General features: G+C 40.7%; 1 protein-coding gene across 3 annotated transcripts in view; it reads left to right on the forward strand.

The window, feature by feature from the left end:
* Positions 1 to 13870, forward strand: part of CCDC187 (coiled-coil domain containing 187) — a 68846-nt gene extending 54976 nt beyond the window's left edge. For 2 of the 3 annotated variants that reach the window (XM_038374438.2, XM_043499153.1), the window contains exons 25-33: positions 586 to 667; positions 2673 to 2800; positions 3611 to 3705; positions 4732 to 4814; positions 6251 to 9240; positions 9819 to 10160; positions 10856 to 10999; positions 11567 to 11692; positions 12221 to 13870. In XM_038374438.2, coding sequence (XP_038230366.1) covers positions 586 to 667; positions 2673 to 2800; positions 3611 to 3705; positions 4732 to 4814; positions 6251 to 9240; positions 9819 to 10160; positions 10856 to 10999; positions 11567 to 11692; positions 12221 to 12376 — 4146 coding nt within the window. In that variant the 3' untranslated portion in view covers positions 12377 to 13870. Of the gene's footprint in view, positions 1 to 585; positions 668 to 2672; positions 2801 to 3610; positions 3706 to 4731; positions 4815 to 6250; positions 9241 to 9818; positions 10161 to 10855; positions 11000 to 11566; positions 11693 to 11977; positions 12112 to 12220 lie in introns of all 3 variants that reach the window. The other variant, XR_006276129.1, reaches the window with a different exon arrangement.
* Positions 13871 to 14935: the final 1065 nt, after the last annotated feature.

The raw sequence follows: 14935 nt of genomic DNA on the forward strand, positions 1-14935 counted from the left end.
CGCTGCAAAGAAAAACGTGCGGTGCCCAGTCTAAGAGCCTGAGTCACTGGACTCGGGCTGGTGGGGTTCAGTCAGGGAGACTAAAAACAGCAGTATAACTGTTTCCATGTAGGTTGGAGCTGGGGCTCTGAAACCTGGCAAGGCGGGAAGGTCTCTGAGTCTGGGCTCCAGCGTGAGCAGGAATGTCTGGACTGCTAATTATAGCCTCACAGCCCAAGTCAGTTAATCCAGGCTCTGAGACTTGGCGCTGCAGGTTTTTCTTTGTAACGTAGACATAGCTTAACTGGCTTTGTGCCAAATCTCCCAACTGCAGAGAGTCTGGGCTTGTCTTCACGTACAGCTGTGTCACTATAGTGAAGACGCTTCTCCCATCGGCACAGTTAATCCACCTCCGCGAGAGGCAGTACCTAGGTTGGCGGGAGAAGCTCTCCTGTTGATATGATGCTGTCTACATGGGGGGTTAGGTCAGTGCAGCTACATCACTCAGGCGTATAGTTATACCGATATAGGTCTGTAGTGTAGACCTGGCCCCTCTCTCTCCCCTTTTACGATACTAATTCTGACCTTTGAACATTTACATTATAGGATTCCGATCATAAGGAAAAGAAGTTTGTTTCAAACCGAGCACTAGCCCCTAAAGGCAATGAGGATATTAATTCCCATGACAGTGAGTTTACAATGAAAGATTTGGGGATACTTTCCACTTGATATAGCTTATGCCTTGTTTGAATAGAAAATACTCTTCAAGGAACTGGTAAATCATATTTAATGCTATTATGTCCAATCTGTTTCAGGCGCTTCAATCAAACTTTAATATAGACAGAAAGAGAAACAGTCTTCTCATTTATTAGCAAAGTGTCTTGCTCACTGTACCAAATGTATAAATCACCTTCAGACAAGATGTTGGAGATCTGTCTAAGGGTTATTATGAGAGATGATTATACTGCTTTCTCAGAACAAAATCATAACTTATTTGGATTGTGTCATTAAGAATTTACTTTATTTTGAGGTATTTTCAAAATAATTTAAAGGTCTGCATCTTAAAAGAACATAGATCAGCTGAAGATAGACTTTGACAGGACATACTGGAGTTATTTTTGTTTCCAGGTTTTATCTTCAGTTCATATTTCTTGCTCCCAGTTCAACTTACAACAAATAAAACTGGCTTTTTATATATGAGACAGTTATATCATTTATATAGTTCTGTGTATGCAGAGTCTCAGTATTATAAATATATATATATTTATAGTCAGATCAGTTCTCATTTGTATCATTTTTACTAATGGAGTCTCTTAATTGCATCAAATTAACACAGAACCCATGATGAGGAATGCTCAATTCATTTGTGTAATTATTTTTTATAACAACGATCCAGATTACATAGGCCTAGTAGAAGCTTCATTTCAAGAATGTACTTAAGTACATGCCTAACTTTGAGCATGTGGGTAGTCATATTTTAAGTGAGTGAAGTCAATGGGAATTTTTCCATTGACTTCAATGGAGCCAGGATTTCACATTTAGTGCTTTGTCCTCGTTTGTATTCCTGTCCAGAGGCTCAGCTCTGTTTCATTACCTAGGTTTGCCATTGGTTAACTGTTAACACTTGTGCACAGGACAGGTATTTTGCTTTCTGCTAGTGCTACCTAGCTGGCTCCTTCTGTGCTGATGGTGGAAGATTACTGAGGCTTTCTCAGACTTGGAATTAGAGCTGGTCAAAACATTTTTGTTACACTTTTTTCAAGAAAAAATGGTGGTTTTGCCAAATTTTGAAAAATACAGAATGTTTTGGTTCTCATTTTTTCTCCCCTTTCACTCCATTCTCTTACCTTCTTCTTCTAGGTTTAGTCCCATCTATATGGGGTTGTGTCTTTGAGTCCATTTTCTCCATTTCAGTCTCTCCTGATGCCATTCATTGGAAACTCTGCAGCTAATCACATCCTTCTGGATAATATCCATCCATCTTGTCTGGGTCTTTCAACCCTTCTCTTATCTTTCACTTCTAAGTTTAACATCCATCTTTTCTCATGCCCAAATCATTTCTCTCTTTTATTCCTTCCAGAAATGGAAAAAAAGGAGGAGAAAAAACAAAATGTTTTTGTTTTTTTTCCTTGAAAAACTGAAAATTTCCATGGAAAACTGTGACTGGAATGGATATTTTGTTGTTTCCATGGGAAATACCTAGCACTCTTCAAACATCACCACTCAGAATATATTTATCAATCTTGCCCAAACACTTGATGTAGTGCTTTCAGAAGCAAACTATACATAGTACAAATGTGTTTCGTTAGCACTTGCATGGTTGTCCTTCCCAGTGTGAACAGGGGTAGTTTTTGTCTGAAAATCATGTTAGACTAGACCGTTTTTTAATAAAAGCATGCCAGAGATATTACCTACATATCTGCTAGATACTGCAGTGATCGGTGCTTTACATAAGCCCATCTACAGATAGACAGAGGGGACTAGTAGCTTTAGGTATAACAGTGGTAGAAGACAGTTTGGCTAGCACAGCTTTTGGGGGAGTAAAATATCCATGCATACAAGGGTCAAAAAAGCCATATGAAACATCTGGCACCACTTTACATTCTCATGGTTAGAGCTAGCCTGGTGCTGCTGACACAGAGCACAGGGCCGTAGATTCTTCCTTTTGTGTCCCAATAATCGGTGTATTGCAGGTAGTGCTACCTCCTCCTCAGTGGAAGAATTAGAGAGTGATACACTGACAATGGGAAAGGTGCACAGGATGAAAGGAGGAAGCCAAGAGACTGCAGGAGAAGATGAAGGCTCCTGCTGTCCATACAAGGTACGTAGCAGGGCTGCTATTTATGTTTTAAAACTGGCTTTTTCCCAGATAAACATGCAACCAAATAAACCCTCAAAATCAGCCAGCGTGACAGCATGAACTCAAGCTGGTGACATAAAAGCTAACTCTTTATGCCAGCACTTTGTTGCGATATGTTAATGTATGACCCTTAAATCTGATAGGTTGGCTTACTGTGGCAGTACAACTCTTATACAAAGGGCCCTACCAAATTCATGGTCCATTTGGGTTAAAGTCACAGTCATAGGATTTAAAAAATTATAAATTTCACAGTTTCAGATATTTAAATCTGAACTTTGATGGTACTGTAACCACGGGGGTCCCAACCCCAAACAGGGTCGTGGGGAAGGGGGCCACAAGCCTACTGATGGGGGAGGGTCATGGTATTACCACCCTTACTTCTGTGCTGTCGCCTTCAGAGCTGGACAGCATACAGGCCGGGCACTGAGCTCTGAAGGCAGCACCTCACCAGCAGCAGTGCAGAAGTAGGGGTGGCAATACCGCATCATGCCACCCTCACTTCTGCACTGCTGCTAGTGGCGGCGCTGCCTTCAGTGCTGGGCTCCCAGCCAGTAATTGCCGCTTTCCGGCTGCTCAGCTCTGTGAAATCTGGTCTCTCCTACACTAGCCCGATTTCATGGGGGAGATCAGATTTCATGGTGCGGGACACGTTTTTCATGGCCATGAATTTTGGTATGGCCCTACTTATACAGCTCTCCATTTATATTCTCTTTCTCCTACATAATCAGTGGGGCTGATTCTTCCTTTTTCTCTTAACCATGGTCCATGCAGGCTAATGATGGTGACAGAGGGTCAGGGTTGATTTCAGATGGAACCTCAGCAGTGGAAGCACAGACAGGAAAAGGAAGGCGGTCAGAAGAGCAGAGGTACATTAACCCCTGAGAGCATGGACTTCTGTCCCAAATTCTGTTTCACTCACGAAGGATCAAAGCCTGCCCCAACTTCGGAGGTTTCAGGGAGCCCTGACCCAATGCAAGTTGTTGGTTCTACTGCTGAAAGGGGGAAGTAGGATATGGGGACCCTGCTCAAGGGTTTGCTCACCTTGAGTGCCATGGAGCTCTGCAGGGATCCACTAGCCTTTGCCCCACGCCCACTGAGGGAAAAGCACAGAATAGCTCCACTGCCATTCTGTGGCCTGGGGGTGGAGCTATCTATTGCTTAGCTCCAGTGGAGACCCCTCATTCACTGAGTGACCTCTCAGGCTGTGCATTGATTTCCAGAGCAGTCAAATCACAGTAAATGCAAAGCAATGGATTGCAATATGATATGAAATCACAGCTGAGCAACAAGGGGGAATTATTCTTCCAGGTTAAGCAGACTTAGATATAAGGGGCAAGTCCTGCACTTGGAGGCCCGTATGAAAATCCCATTGCAGCCGTTGGGAGCCACAGAGCCATACAGCCAAGGGAACATTTGGCCCTAATCTATGCTTATAGTATACGCGTGCCTGAAGATCATATAAGATGCAACATAATGGGTCAGGATACTAAAGGCATTAACTCTTCCTGTTGAAAATGACAGTTTGTTTATGCGGAATCGTTTTATGGGTCTGATGAATGTGCATTGACTTCCAATTTACATGTATAAGAAATTACTGCTAAGAGCTAATCCAAAATCATCTGAAGTCAATAGAAAGGCTGCCATTGACTTCAGAAGGCTTTGAATCAGGCCATAAGTGTCTGAGAACACAGTTAAAAAATAAGGAATACCATTTTGTCTTTACCAGCACATTTATTTATTGTGCGTAGACAATGATTGACATATTTAACATTACATCCGACATTCATTAACATCACCCAAATACAGGATTTAAATACTAATGGATGCCAAGTTCTTCCTAAATTCACTGGAAAAATACTTTAAATCCAGCAAGCGTGTGACTGTATTTTCAGGACAAATGTGGACTCAAAACGAGACTCGGACATCACTTACATGGGTGTAAAAAACCTGGTATCTAAAATCCTTCCACTGCAAGGTAAGAAACAAACAATTTTTTGCAATAAAGTTTGTGTGTTTGTGTAACACCATAGAAGGGTTGACTCAGGGCTGGTACGCCCCCATATGGCTGGATGTGGGAGTAGCAGACTCTCCTCCTCTAGCTCTCCCTGATAACAGTTGCTCCAACCCAGTGATGGCCAGCATCTTCTCATAGCTCAGCCTTTCAGTCAGGTCATGTTTAGTCTCACCTCTCCCATGGTAAACACAGAGTCCAATAAACTAAACTCAAATTAACATAACTCTTTGCTGCTACCCAGGCTCGCTCGTCTGCGGGCTCTTCACCCCTTCCCAGGCTCTGCAGGGATGTCCTTCCACTTTTTTTGCAGTGATGCCTCCCAGGGCTTTCTCCCTGGAGGTCTAGCTCTAAACTCTGTAGTCCTTCTTCCCTTGTGTCAGGGTGTTTCCACACCACCTTATCCAGTGGACCAGAAGGGACCCGAGATTGTCCCTCACCTTTAGGTTCCAGTCCAGGCAGGGACCTTGTGGTGAGCAGCTAAGATTTACTGTCTCCCTGGATTTCATCCTACCTTGGCGTTCTTTCAGGCCCGTTCCCACATCTGCCTCTCTCCAAGTCCTTCCTTCACTCTCTACCAGCTAGAGATGGATGCAGAGTTCTTCCCCTCTCTTCCAGCAGCTTCGGCTTTCTCCCTTTATGGTCCCCACACAGTTCCTTCCCCAGCTGGGCTTAATACAAATAAATAAGAAGAAGTAAGAGGTGCAACCAGGTGAATTAATTGCTCTGTCTCCAGTTAGGGGTACATCACAAAAACACTTGCAGGTGAGTCACATCCCCCTTTAGCAACCAATCCTCATAAAAGATAACAGCCTACTATTGCTACCTGGTAGTGGAATTACTCCTTTAGCTCAAACGATAGAGGTCTATGCTTTGGTGGTGAGAGTCCTGGATTTAAACCCTTCTGAGTAACCATACTGGAGGTTATTATATTTGCTCACTCATTACATTATTTAGCTCTTCAGTGTTATCTGGCCTATTTTAAATTTAAATGTGATATTAAAAATAGTGCTTGCCTTGACTGCACAGTTAATTTTATTGACTTTGAAATTAAAAATATAACTTGTGAATAGAAGGTGTAGCTTGAGTAGGAAAGTACTACATATATATTATATAAAAAAATCAGTATTTGCCAGATGGAAAAAAGTCAATACCTGGAGGGTGAGAAATGTTGTTTGCAAATTTCTAAAAGATTCTTGCAAACAGCAGAATGAAAAGAAAAAGAGACTAGACCCCAGTCCTGTGGCTGGCTCCCCACAGGCACTCCCAGATCTAGATTGATTGAAGTAAGGGAGCAAAGGCCCTAGGAGTAAAGGATTGCAGGATTTGAAGGCTCAAGTACTTGACACTAACCATTTAAAATAAAACTAAATGACTGTCATGATCGCTGATTTTGGCAGATGTTCCAGTCAATGAAGAAGAAGCAAAAATATCTGCACCATATGAGAAAAATCCTGTTGAGGATAACCAGTTGCTTAAGCATGTGGACAACGATCCATGTGATCCCTTTGATGAAGAGCCTGCTTTGAAAACATGTTCAGAGGGACTAGGGTCCACAGTATCATCCACTGAATCACACGACTCCTCTCTGAGATGTGAGAGTGTAAATTCATACCCCTCCCTCCCTGAATTTCATAAAGTGACTGCAGTTCAGATCTATGTCTCAGAAAGCTTTGTTTCAGACTCTGAATTAGAAGCTGAGGACACAGATATCAGCCTCCCTGAGGAGTTTACCATCCAGCAACAACTGTGTGGTGGTGATGATGCTGTTGTGTTTCCTAACCCTTTGACAAAGGCACAGATAGTAGTAAGTGACGGAAATGAATTATTAGCCAGTGATATATGTGATGAACAAGCGCCCCACTATGATTGCAATCGTGAGGCCTCATCGTTCTTTCATGGCTCTGAAAAATATCTTGGAGATGTTTCAGAATATGAGTGTGCTTATAAATCACATTCTGTCACTTCCTCAAACAGCGAAAAGCCAACACTAAGTGCCTCAGGGAGAGAAGAACCATTTTCCTTTCAGTTTGATAACACTGCTAATGGAAGAAGCAAGCCGTACTTGGAAGCTTCAGCTCTACTGCCTTGCTCAGAAAATTGCAGTGTAAACAAGATCCCCTCTCAGGGAAAATCTGAGCAGGATTCAGATTCATCATCTAGCTCCTTATTGTATAATGATGATTTTTGTACTGAGAAGACCTTTGAACAACAGGGTTCTGCAACTAGCAAAGCAGAAAAGGATGATGAAAGTTATGATTTATCTGTTCATCAGAGTAAAGTAGTGTTCAAGTGGTTTCCACCCGAAAGTTCCCTGAAGCATCTAGGTGCTGTTCCTGAGCAATTCAATAACTGTGTATTGCTTCCACCTAAAGAATCCATGACAAATGATCAGATGCCATTGTTTCCTGTAGACTCTTCACTAGCCTCCAGAGACTTGTCAAAAGCTAAAATTAATCACACAGAACTTTTAACGGACGAACATGTCTCCAATAAACCAAATGAAATTGCATCTCCACACTTATCAATGGCCACAAGTTCTGAAGAGGCTCCTACAGAAGCTGAAGTCAGTTCATTTGATGCACGAACCTTTCAAAGCGAGACTGCACAAAATCAAAATAACTCAGCAAGAGAAAGTCAAACTTTCAAGAAGCCTGAGATAGTGCCACTTTGTTCTATCGCCCCCAAAAAGCAGTTGCCACAAGCAAGGCGCTGCCCTTCTGAGAGTGAAGATGATATGATTTTTATCAGTGATGAGGTTCTGCCTCCTATTGATAAAGATACCTTGTCAGAAATACTGTCTCCTGTTGATGAAGTGCTGTCCTATGGAAGTGTTGATTTACCATCATCTAATAAAAAAGATTTCTCATTGTACAGTGAGGACCTTCCCACATCCCCAGAAAAGGTAGGTGGGATAAAAAGTGGGGATATTAGCTTCAGCACAGAAGACTTCCCTTCTCCACCAGAACAAATGACATTCTTTGAGATGAGAGATTCACACTATTCTCTGAATGAAGACATGTCAGGACAAACGGACAAGTTATCCTCATTAGGTGATAGCACTATGCTTGAAGAATTGCCCCCGCCATCTCCAGAGTTAATGGATGTTTTTTCAGCTCAGGATGGGACTCTCTCTGGATGTTGTTGGGGTAAAGAAATTATTTTAGGTGGAAAGAAGGACTTATTAGAACATGTGACAGCGGAAAACGAGACAACATTGAAGCCTTTAGGCTCACTCTGTGTGTCAAGTCCCACTTCTTCAGGTCAAGCCATTAAAAAGCCGGAACATTTAAAGAAACAAAGCGAGACATTTTTAACACTGTCCAAAGCTCAGGAATATAATGATGAACCATTATTATCATTTGAAGTTGGAGACAGAGTATTAGTGAAGCACATCCAGCCAGGTACGCTGATGTTCAAGGGATGTACCTCTTTCGATGAAGGTTATTGGGCTGGTGTGGCACTTGACAAACCAGAAGGTGATCATGATGGAACTTATGGAGGAGTGAAATACTTCATGTGCGCTAAATATTTTGGCATCTTTGTCAGACCTGATCAAATTTCACATCTCTTGGAGGATAATGAAAAGAGTTCTGAATTCTCAGGGGATGAAGACTCATTCTCTGGTGATGAATCATCCAGGGGGGACTACAAACATGCTGATGATAACGAGCAGGGAACAGGATATATAGAGCGGAAACCTGAAGACACATACAGTGCAAGAGGTTCAGCACTGAAAGAAAACAAGTCTAGATCACTCATGTCCATGCCATCAGGAAAAGAGCCCAAAGGTCAGTTTCCTACCAATGATCAATATGTGTCCAATGAATTCACTTGTCAAGCTGACTTAATATGTTTCGAATCAGAGAAGGAAACAACAGAACTAACACAGATAAAGAAAGAGACAATTGCAGAAGATGTGCTTCCAATGAGAAATAAAGACAGTAACTCAGAAGAAATAAACAAGAGCAAACATATTAGTTGCTTGTTGAAAGATCAAGAAAGAAATAAACTGGCTGATGATATCTCAAACAAACTCACAAAAAAACTTTTGTATGACACTTTAAGTGCATTTTCTGATACAACTGAACACAAATATAAGAGTGCCTTTGAAAGAGAACTGCGGAATCATGTTAAAGGCCTAAAAAAAGAAGGCAATCACAGGACTAGCTTATCAGAGCAATCAGCTGAAGTTTTGGATGTCTTACTATGTGACTTTGATACACTTAGCATTCATGGGCCTCACACAGCACAAACAGTAGCAGAAAAAATTGTCACTAAATTTGTAGATGATGCAGTGAAAGAATATAAGAAAATTAAAAGGAAACAAGGAGCTAAAGCAGACACGATGTTTCACGTATCTTCTGAAATTCCTCAAGGCACTTTGCCAGTAAGTATAGACTCAGGAGTTTCTTTGTCTTCTAGATATATCTGTTTAGGCCTTGATCCCGCAGTTGGGTATCTGCAGGCAGATCTTTGTGCTTGTCCAGTTGGTTTCTTTGCCATCAGTAGGTTATATAATGTCAAGAGAACAACAATTCTATTTGGGAATGTGCAAGGGAATCCTGAGTCTGGCTCCCTTCCAACCTTTGAGGTAATGCTCTGCCCAGGGAGGGGCATTCCAGAGAGGCAATTAAGGATCGGGGACATGCTCAGCATGATTCTTGCATAGACCAGGCTCACCCTTACCCATCGCAGAGTGACTCCATCGCATGCAGAGTACCCCTGCAATCAGCAGAGGTGTGTGGGTGTGGTGGGTTGTGCATGGAGCAAAAGACAGTTATAGTTAAAACTTTTGTGCAGCATTAATGTACATCAGCTTGGGGATCATTTATACTGGAATCTGGCTATTAGCTGCTAAGCTTAAATGGCTCTTTAAATATTAGCAAACTGAATACCTCTTAAAATTATGCAAAAATACAAATGTAAATGCAATGGATTTTTTCTTTTCTTTTTTTTTCATTCAAGTTCCTTATTAAGATCCTTGATGCGGGTGTTTTTGGAAGCTCTGAAGATTTTGATCAGCTCAATTCAATCCAACATAACAAGGAGATAAAAACTCAAAGGCAAATTCAGCATAGATTAGATCACTGGCACTCAGCTCCTTGGAAGAAAACAATGGAGGTTCCTCTGGTGGTACCACATAATAGTTCACATGTTAAGATACTGTCTGCACATGCAGTAGATGAACTATGGACTCCTCAAAACATTTGTTCAAATTCTAGGAGGATCAATGTGCCAAAGAATTTTGAATGTAATGACATCTCAGATGACGATCTGGAAGCAGAAAGCAATAGGATTTACAATCAGGTATTTTTAAAGCATTAACTGCGGTTTGCTTTTTCCCATTTTTTAAAAATGAAAATTGGACTTTAAGGAGCACCTACCTTCAGTCTAACTGTACCAACTATAGCAAAGGGAGACCAAAACAGGTACAGAAAAATGAAGAGTTAATACATTATTTTTATTAAGCTATAGTAAAATAAAATATAGATTGCACTGATGTGAGACAACTATTTTGTTAAAAGAAAAGGAGTACTTGTGGCACCTTAGAGACTAACAAATTTATTAGATCATAAGCTTTTGTGAGCTACAGCTCACTTCATCGGATGCATTTGGTGGAAAAAAAAAACTATTTGGTTGCCGTCCATTGGAGCACACACAAAACCAACATGATTTTCAGTCCCTCCTGTTCACTATTACATGTAAAATAGCAGCAGTGCCTAAACCATTCATACTTGCACAGTAGGTGCTCGGATAGTGCTGCGCTGATAGCGACTAGTATTAGGGTTCATATGTTCTTTAGATTCTGGCCACTAGAGGGTGGCATAATCAGACCCGCTTTAGAGATGTCAGCAATATAATTGTGTGTGGGAATCTTGCACTGAGTCTGGAGACTCCAGGGCTGTCAGTCTGGCCCCTTTCACCAGCCTTAAATTAACTTTTGAAAAAATAGCAGTGGCAGATTCAATTGATTTTGCTATTCTGTTTTCTCTTTGTTCCAGGTTATATTCGATTTAACTCATGAGCTGCTGCATGCAGAATATCAGGTGATGGCAAATCCAAATCCTCTTCCGTGGCTCAAACAAAATTTGGATTCTCGCTATTACAGACATATTCGCAGAAAAACAGATATCAGTGAGGTCAAGGTACATCATGGTGATTTAAAGGGCACAATTCTGAAAGTCAGTGTAGAGTTCTAAGTGTGTGATGAGTAAAATGGTAAGGAAACGTACAACACTTGGGCAAACAGGGTGATAAGAGCATAACACAGGTGGTGATACAGAGGGTTGAACTGAATGCATGCGTAACAATAGAGTGAGGTGGGCAGCTAATCCCAAAATCCCCATAGCACGTAGATTTCTAAAGCCATTTAATTATGAATAATTAAGTGGCGGGCACATATTCTACAGCCTGGAGATGTTTTTATGTTAAAAGAAATGGGAATTGGGCCTTTAAATCTCTTAGTCAGCTTTAATCAGAGGTATAGCCTTTAAAGTATTCTCACTTTAAAAATGTATTTTTCAGTAATGATGACTTTGAGCCCAAACCCAGAATTCAGCACATCCCACACCAAACCCACAATCTTTGGGACATTTCCAGATTTTGAATTTGAATTTCACAGATCAAATCAACATCTCTCATTTGCCACTTCCACATCAGTGACAAATCTTATATGCACAGCATTACAATTCAGCCTTTTTTTTATTTCAAAGTCATTTATTGAGAAAGAAATTATTAAGATAATGAACTTGGAAAAGAACAGCTTGGAGATGAAGAGGAAACTCCTTAATATGACCAAGTATGGAAACTGTAAGAGGGACCGAGTGGATCTTATTCTGGTAAGTCTAATGGAAATGTTTTATATTTTATATGTATTAAATCTACACTCCTTACTGATTCTTGTGACAGAGCTACACTTACTTAAAATATCATATAGAATGTTATGACTCTCCCGTCTTTATATTTACAATAATAATCCAGCGTTGTCAAAGCATTAAGGCTCAGGTGATGGATTTGATTGCATGTTCTAGTGGTTGCTTTCAATGGGAATTGCAGTTACTCAAAAACTCCTAAGTTTTGGCCTTGAATTAGTTCATTTTATTTAGCTTTTTGTTTGAATGCAGAATTAAGTCTGCTCATTGGGCTCAATCCTGCAAGGTGCTGAGCACCCTGGTCTTGGGCCAGCAAAGACTTTAAACAGGCGTTTAAACGTGTGACTTCTCCAATAGACTTCAAAGGATCTACTCATGTGCTTAAGGTAACATGTGCGAAGTTGCTTTTCTGAATAGTAGACCAGCTGCTCAGCATCTTGCAAGATCAAGTCCTTTTTCTAGATGTCAACCTTTATGTCTATGCTATATTTTTAGATTCAGGAGCTCCACAAAGAAGAATCTCAATGGACTGACTATGCTGAGGATGAATTAGCTGTGAAGATGAGAGTAACTGAAGACATTTTTGACAGCTTGGTCCTTGATACAATAGGAGTTCTTAAAAAGATCTCTCTCAAAAGAACTTCTGATTAGATGTTTTTCTTAGAGCCCATAGTGGTGGAGGTTTTAAGCTCTGTGAGTTTCAAGGCAATGGTTCCATAAGCATATGCTTAAGAATTTTCATTCTGAACTTTGCATCCAATACCAGCATCTCCTGGCTAAGTTATATGTTCATATTCACAGTGAAAAGGGTGCAAACAATTGACTTATAGGGATGAAAAAATATCATACACCCCTTATGCACTATAGATAATGTCTTCATGGCAGCCCCACATATGCTGCTCCTAAAAGCCAAGAAGGGGTCAGCCCAAAGGAGGGGCCAACACATCTATGGTTAGGCAGATCCTGTGACCCCCTACACACTTATGGAGAGGCTGTGGCCATTGTGGCAGCCTACAGGCTGGAGTTGCAGTAGCAGCAGCTACAGAGGGGCTCACCAGCAGCTCTTCACTTTGACCCTGGATTGTGGGAGTGGATTTGATCTCCCTAACTCCCTCCAGGCTCTCCCGAATTTCTCAGGATTTACACAGGTGGAATGGATTTTGTTCACATTTGGGACCACGATGCCTGCTCTCTGCACTAATATCTCGGCCCTACTGCTCATGAGCCTTAGAACCATGCTGTCCCCTTTGCTGGTTGTGCTAAACCTCTCAGTTTCTTGAGATATTTAAGATTAAATTGGAGAAAGCAAAATTAGACTGCAGCAAGAACATACTGTATAGAATGATCCTGCGCTGGCTGGGGTAGGCAAATGACCAAGTAGGTATTTCTGTTTTAGTGTCTGTGCGCTGATGTAAATAAGACACATACCAATTTTATGTACACTGTGATGCACTTTAAATGGGATGTTTCCTATCAGCAGCCCAGTTTAATGAATGCTGTATATATTTATGAAAATAATTAGGTCTTTGGTATGCATTTAGCACATGTGAGTGTGTTTGAATTATTATAATCCCCCTAAAAAGCATGTATATTGAACATGTACGACTTGCCCTTTAATGGGCAAAATTGGGAAACTGAGGAAGTAGAGGAGGAAAATAGGATCTTCACAATTCCTTGATCCAGATAAGGTTTCTGTGTGTGCCCTGTCCTTGATCCAGATAAGGTTTCTGTGTGTGACCTGTCCTTGAATTTTTTTCATATTCAGAGAAGGCCAATGACTTTGTTACTGTTTTAAACAAACATTGGCCAATAGAGCCTAGGGATCTGATTTGTTTGTATATGATTTGTTAATTGGTGTTTTATTTAATTTACCAATATACAGAAACTGCTTATATATGAGGAATTAAATAATTAGTTCAGTTGATTTATTAAATCCTCCTCATTCAGGGAATCAAGATAATTAATTTAATATAAATTATATATAACTGTTTATATTTAAGGCACAATATTTAAGATTTGGTATTGTTGGATAAGAAATGTGTTTTGTGTTTATATTTTTAAATATAGATACTTCATACTGCAGTTTTCATATTGATTTGTTAGACTTCTGAACAACTTAAATAAAACCTTTTTTAACTGTTTTCATCACAGACTGGAATGGATTGAATACCATATGTTAATACATTTATATTATTTTATTAGTTACCCATTTATATCACAATAGTGTGTAGCGACACCAATAAGAGATTAAAGTCCCATTGTGCTAGGAATTGTACATCCATAACATGAAAAGAACTTACAGATGTAGGCAAAGATTTGTGCATGTCCTTAACTTTACACATTATAGTCCTCTTGCACTCAGTGGGACTGTTCACATTGCATAAAGTTAAGCATGTGTGAAAGTCTTTGCAGATTCAGTCCCTAAGTAAAGCAAATAGAATGGGCAATTCTGACATTCAGCTGCAATATTAAAATATATTCAATTATTCAGTTTTGGTGAAATTAGCATGTCCTGGGGTACAAGTAGAGGCACTACCACAGCAACGCACATTCTAGGCCAGATCCTTGGCTGGTGTAAATCAGCATTGCTGCACTGACTTCAGCGAAGATGTCAAATTATACCAGTGAAGGAGTTGGCTGGACTTTCTTGTGTTTAAATTCTCATTCTTAATGTACCACTAATGGAGCTCTCAGTTAAAAGTGCCCAAGCCAGAATTGATGTCGGCAATGCACAGGTGTTCACCCCCACTGTGTAGATTGCACCGGCTTCAAACAAGGCTAGCCATCATGTCACTCTCCTCCAATGCAATGCTACTATAGACAGCAAGTACTGACGTAATAACCCCAGCAGTGCAAACTGCCTTCCCTCCCTCATCCCAGAAGGCATCAGGTATTTCCCCACCAATTCTGTTGGTACACAGAAGGAGTTGCTAAAGTTCCCACAAGCAACTGCTTTGGAAGCTTTGATGGGAACAGTTGGATAGATACCAAGAGGGAAATACACTGCAATTTTTTATTAGAGAGCTATGTGTGAGTGGACGATAGTATTCACAACCAAAACAAGATGGCTGTTGTTGCCTCTGGCACCATTCCTGTTTACATGCGTGCCATCCTACTGCTTCAGTTACAGTATTTAGATTCTCTACTGTAGAAACAAGCTTTGGGACCAGCTATGCTTTCTTGTCACCACAGTAAACTGACCTCTGACCT

This window comes from Dermochelys coriacea, chromosome 16 (assembly GCF_009764565.3).
Source record: "Dermochelys coriacea isolate rDerCor1 chromosome 16, rDerCor1.pri.v4, whole genome shotgun sequence".
In the NCBI taxonomy this organism is placed as follows: Eukaryota; Metazoa; Chordata; order Testudines; family Dermochelyidae; genus Dermochelys; species Dermochelys coriacea.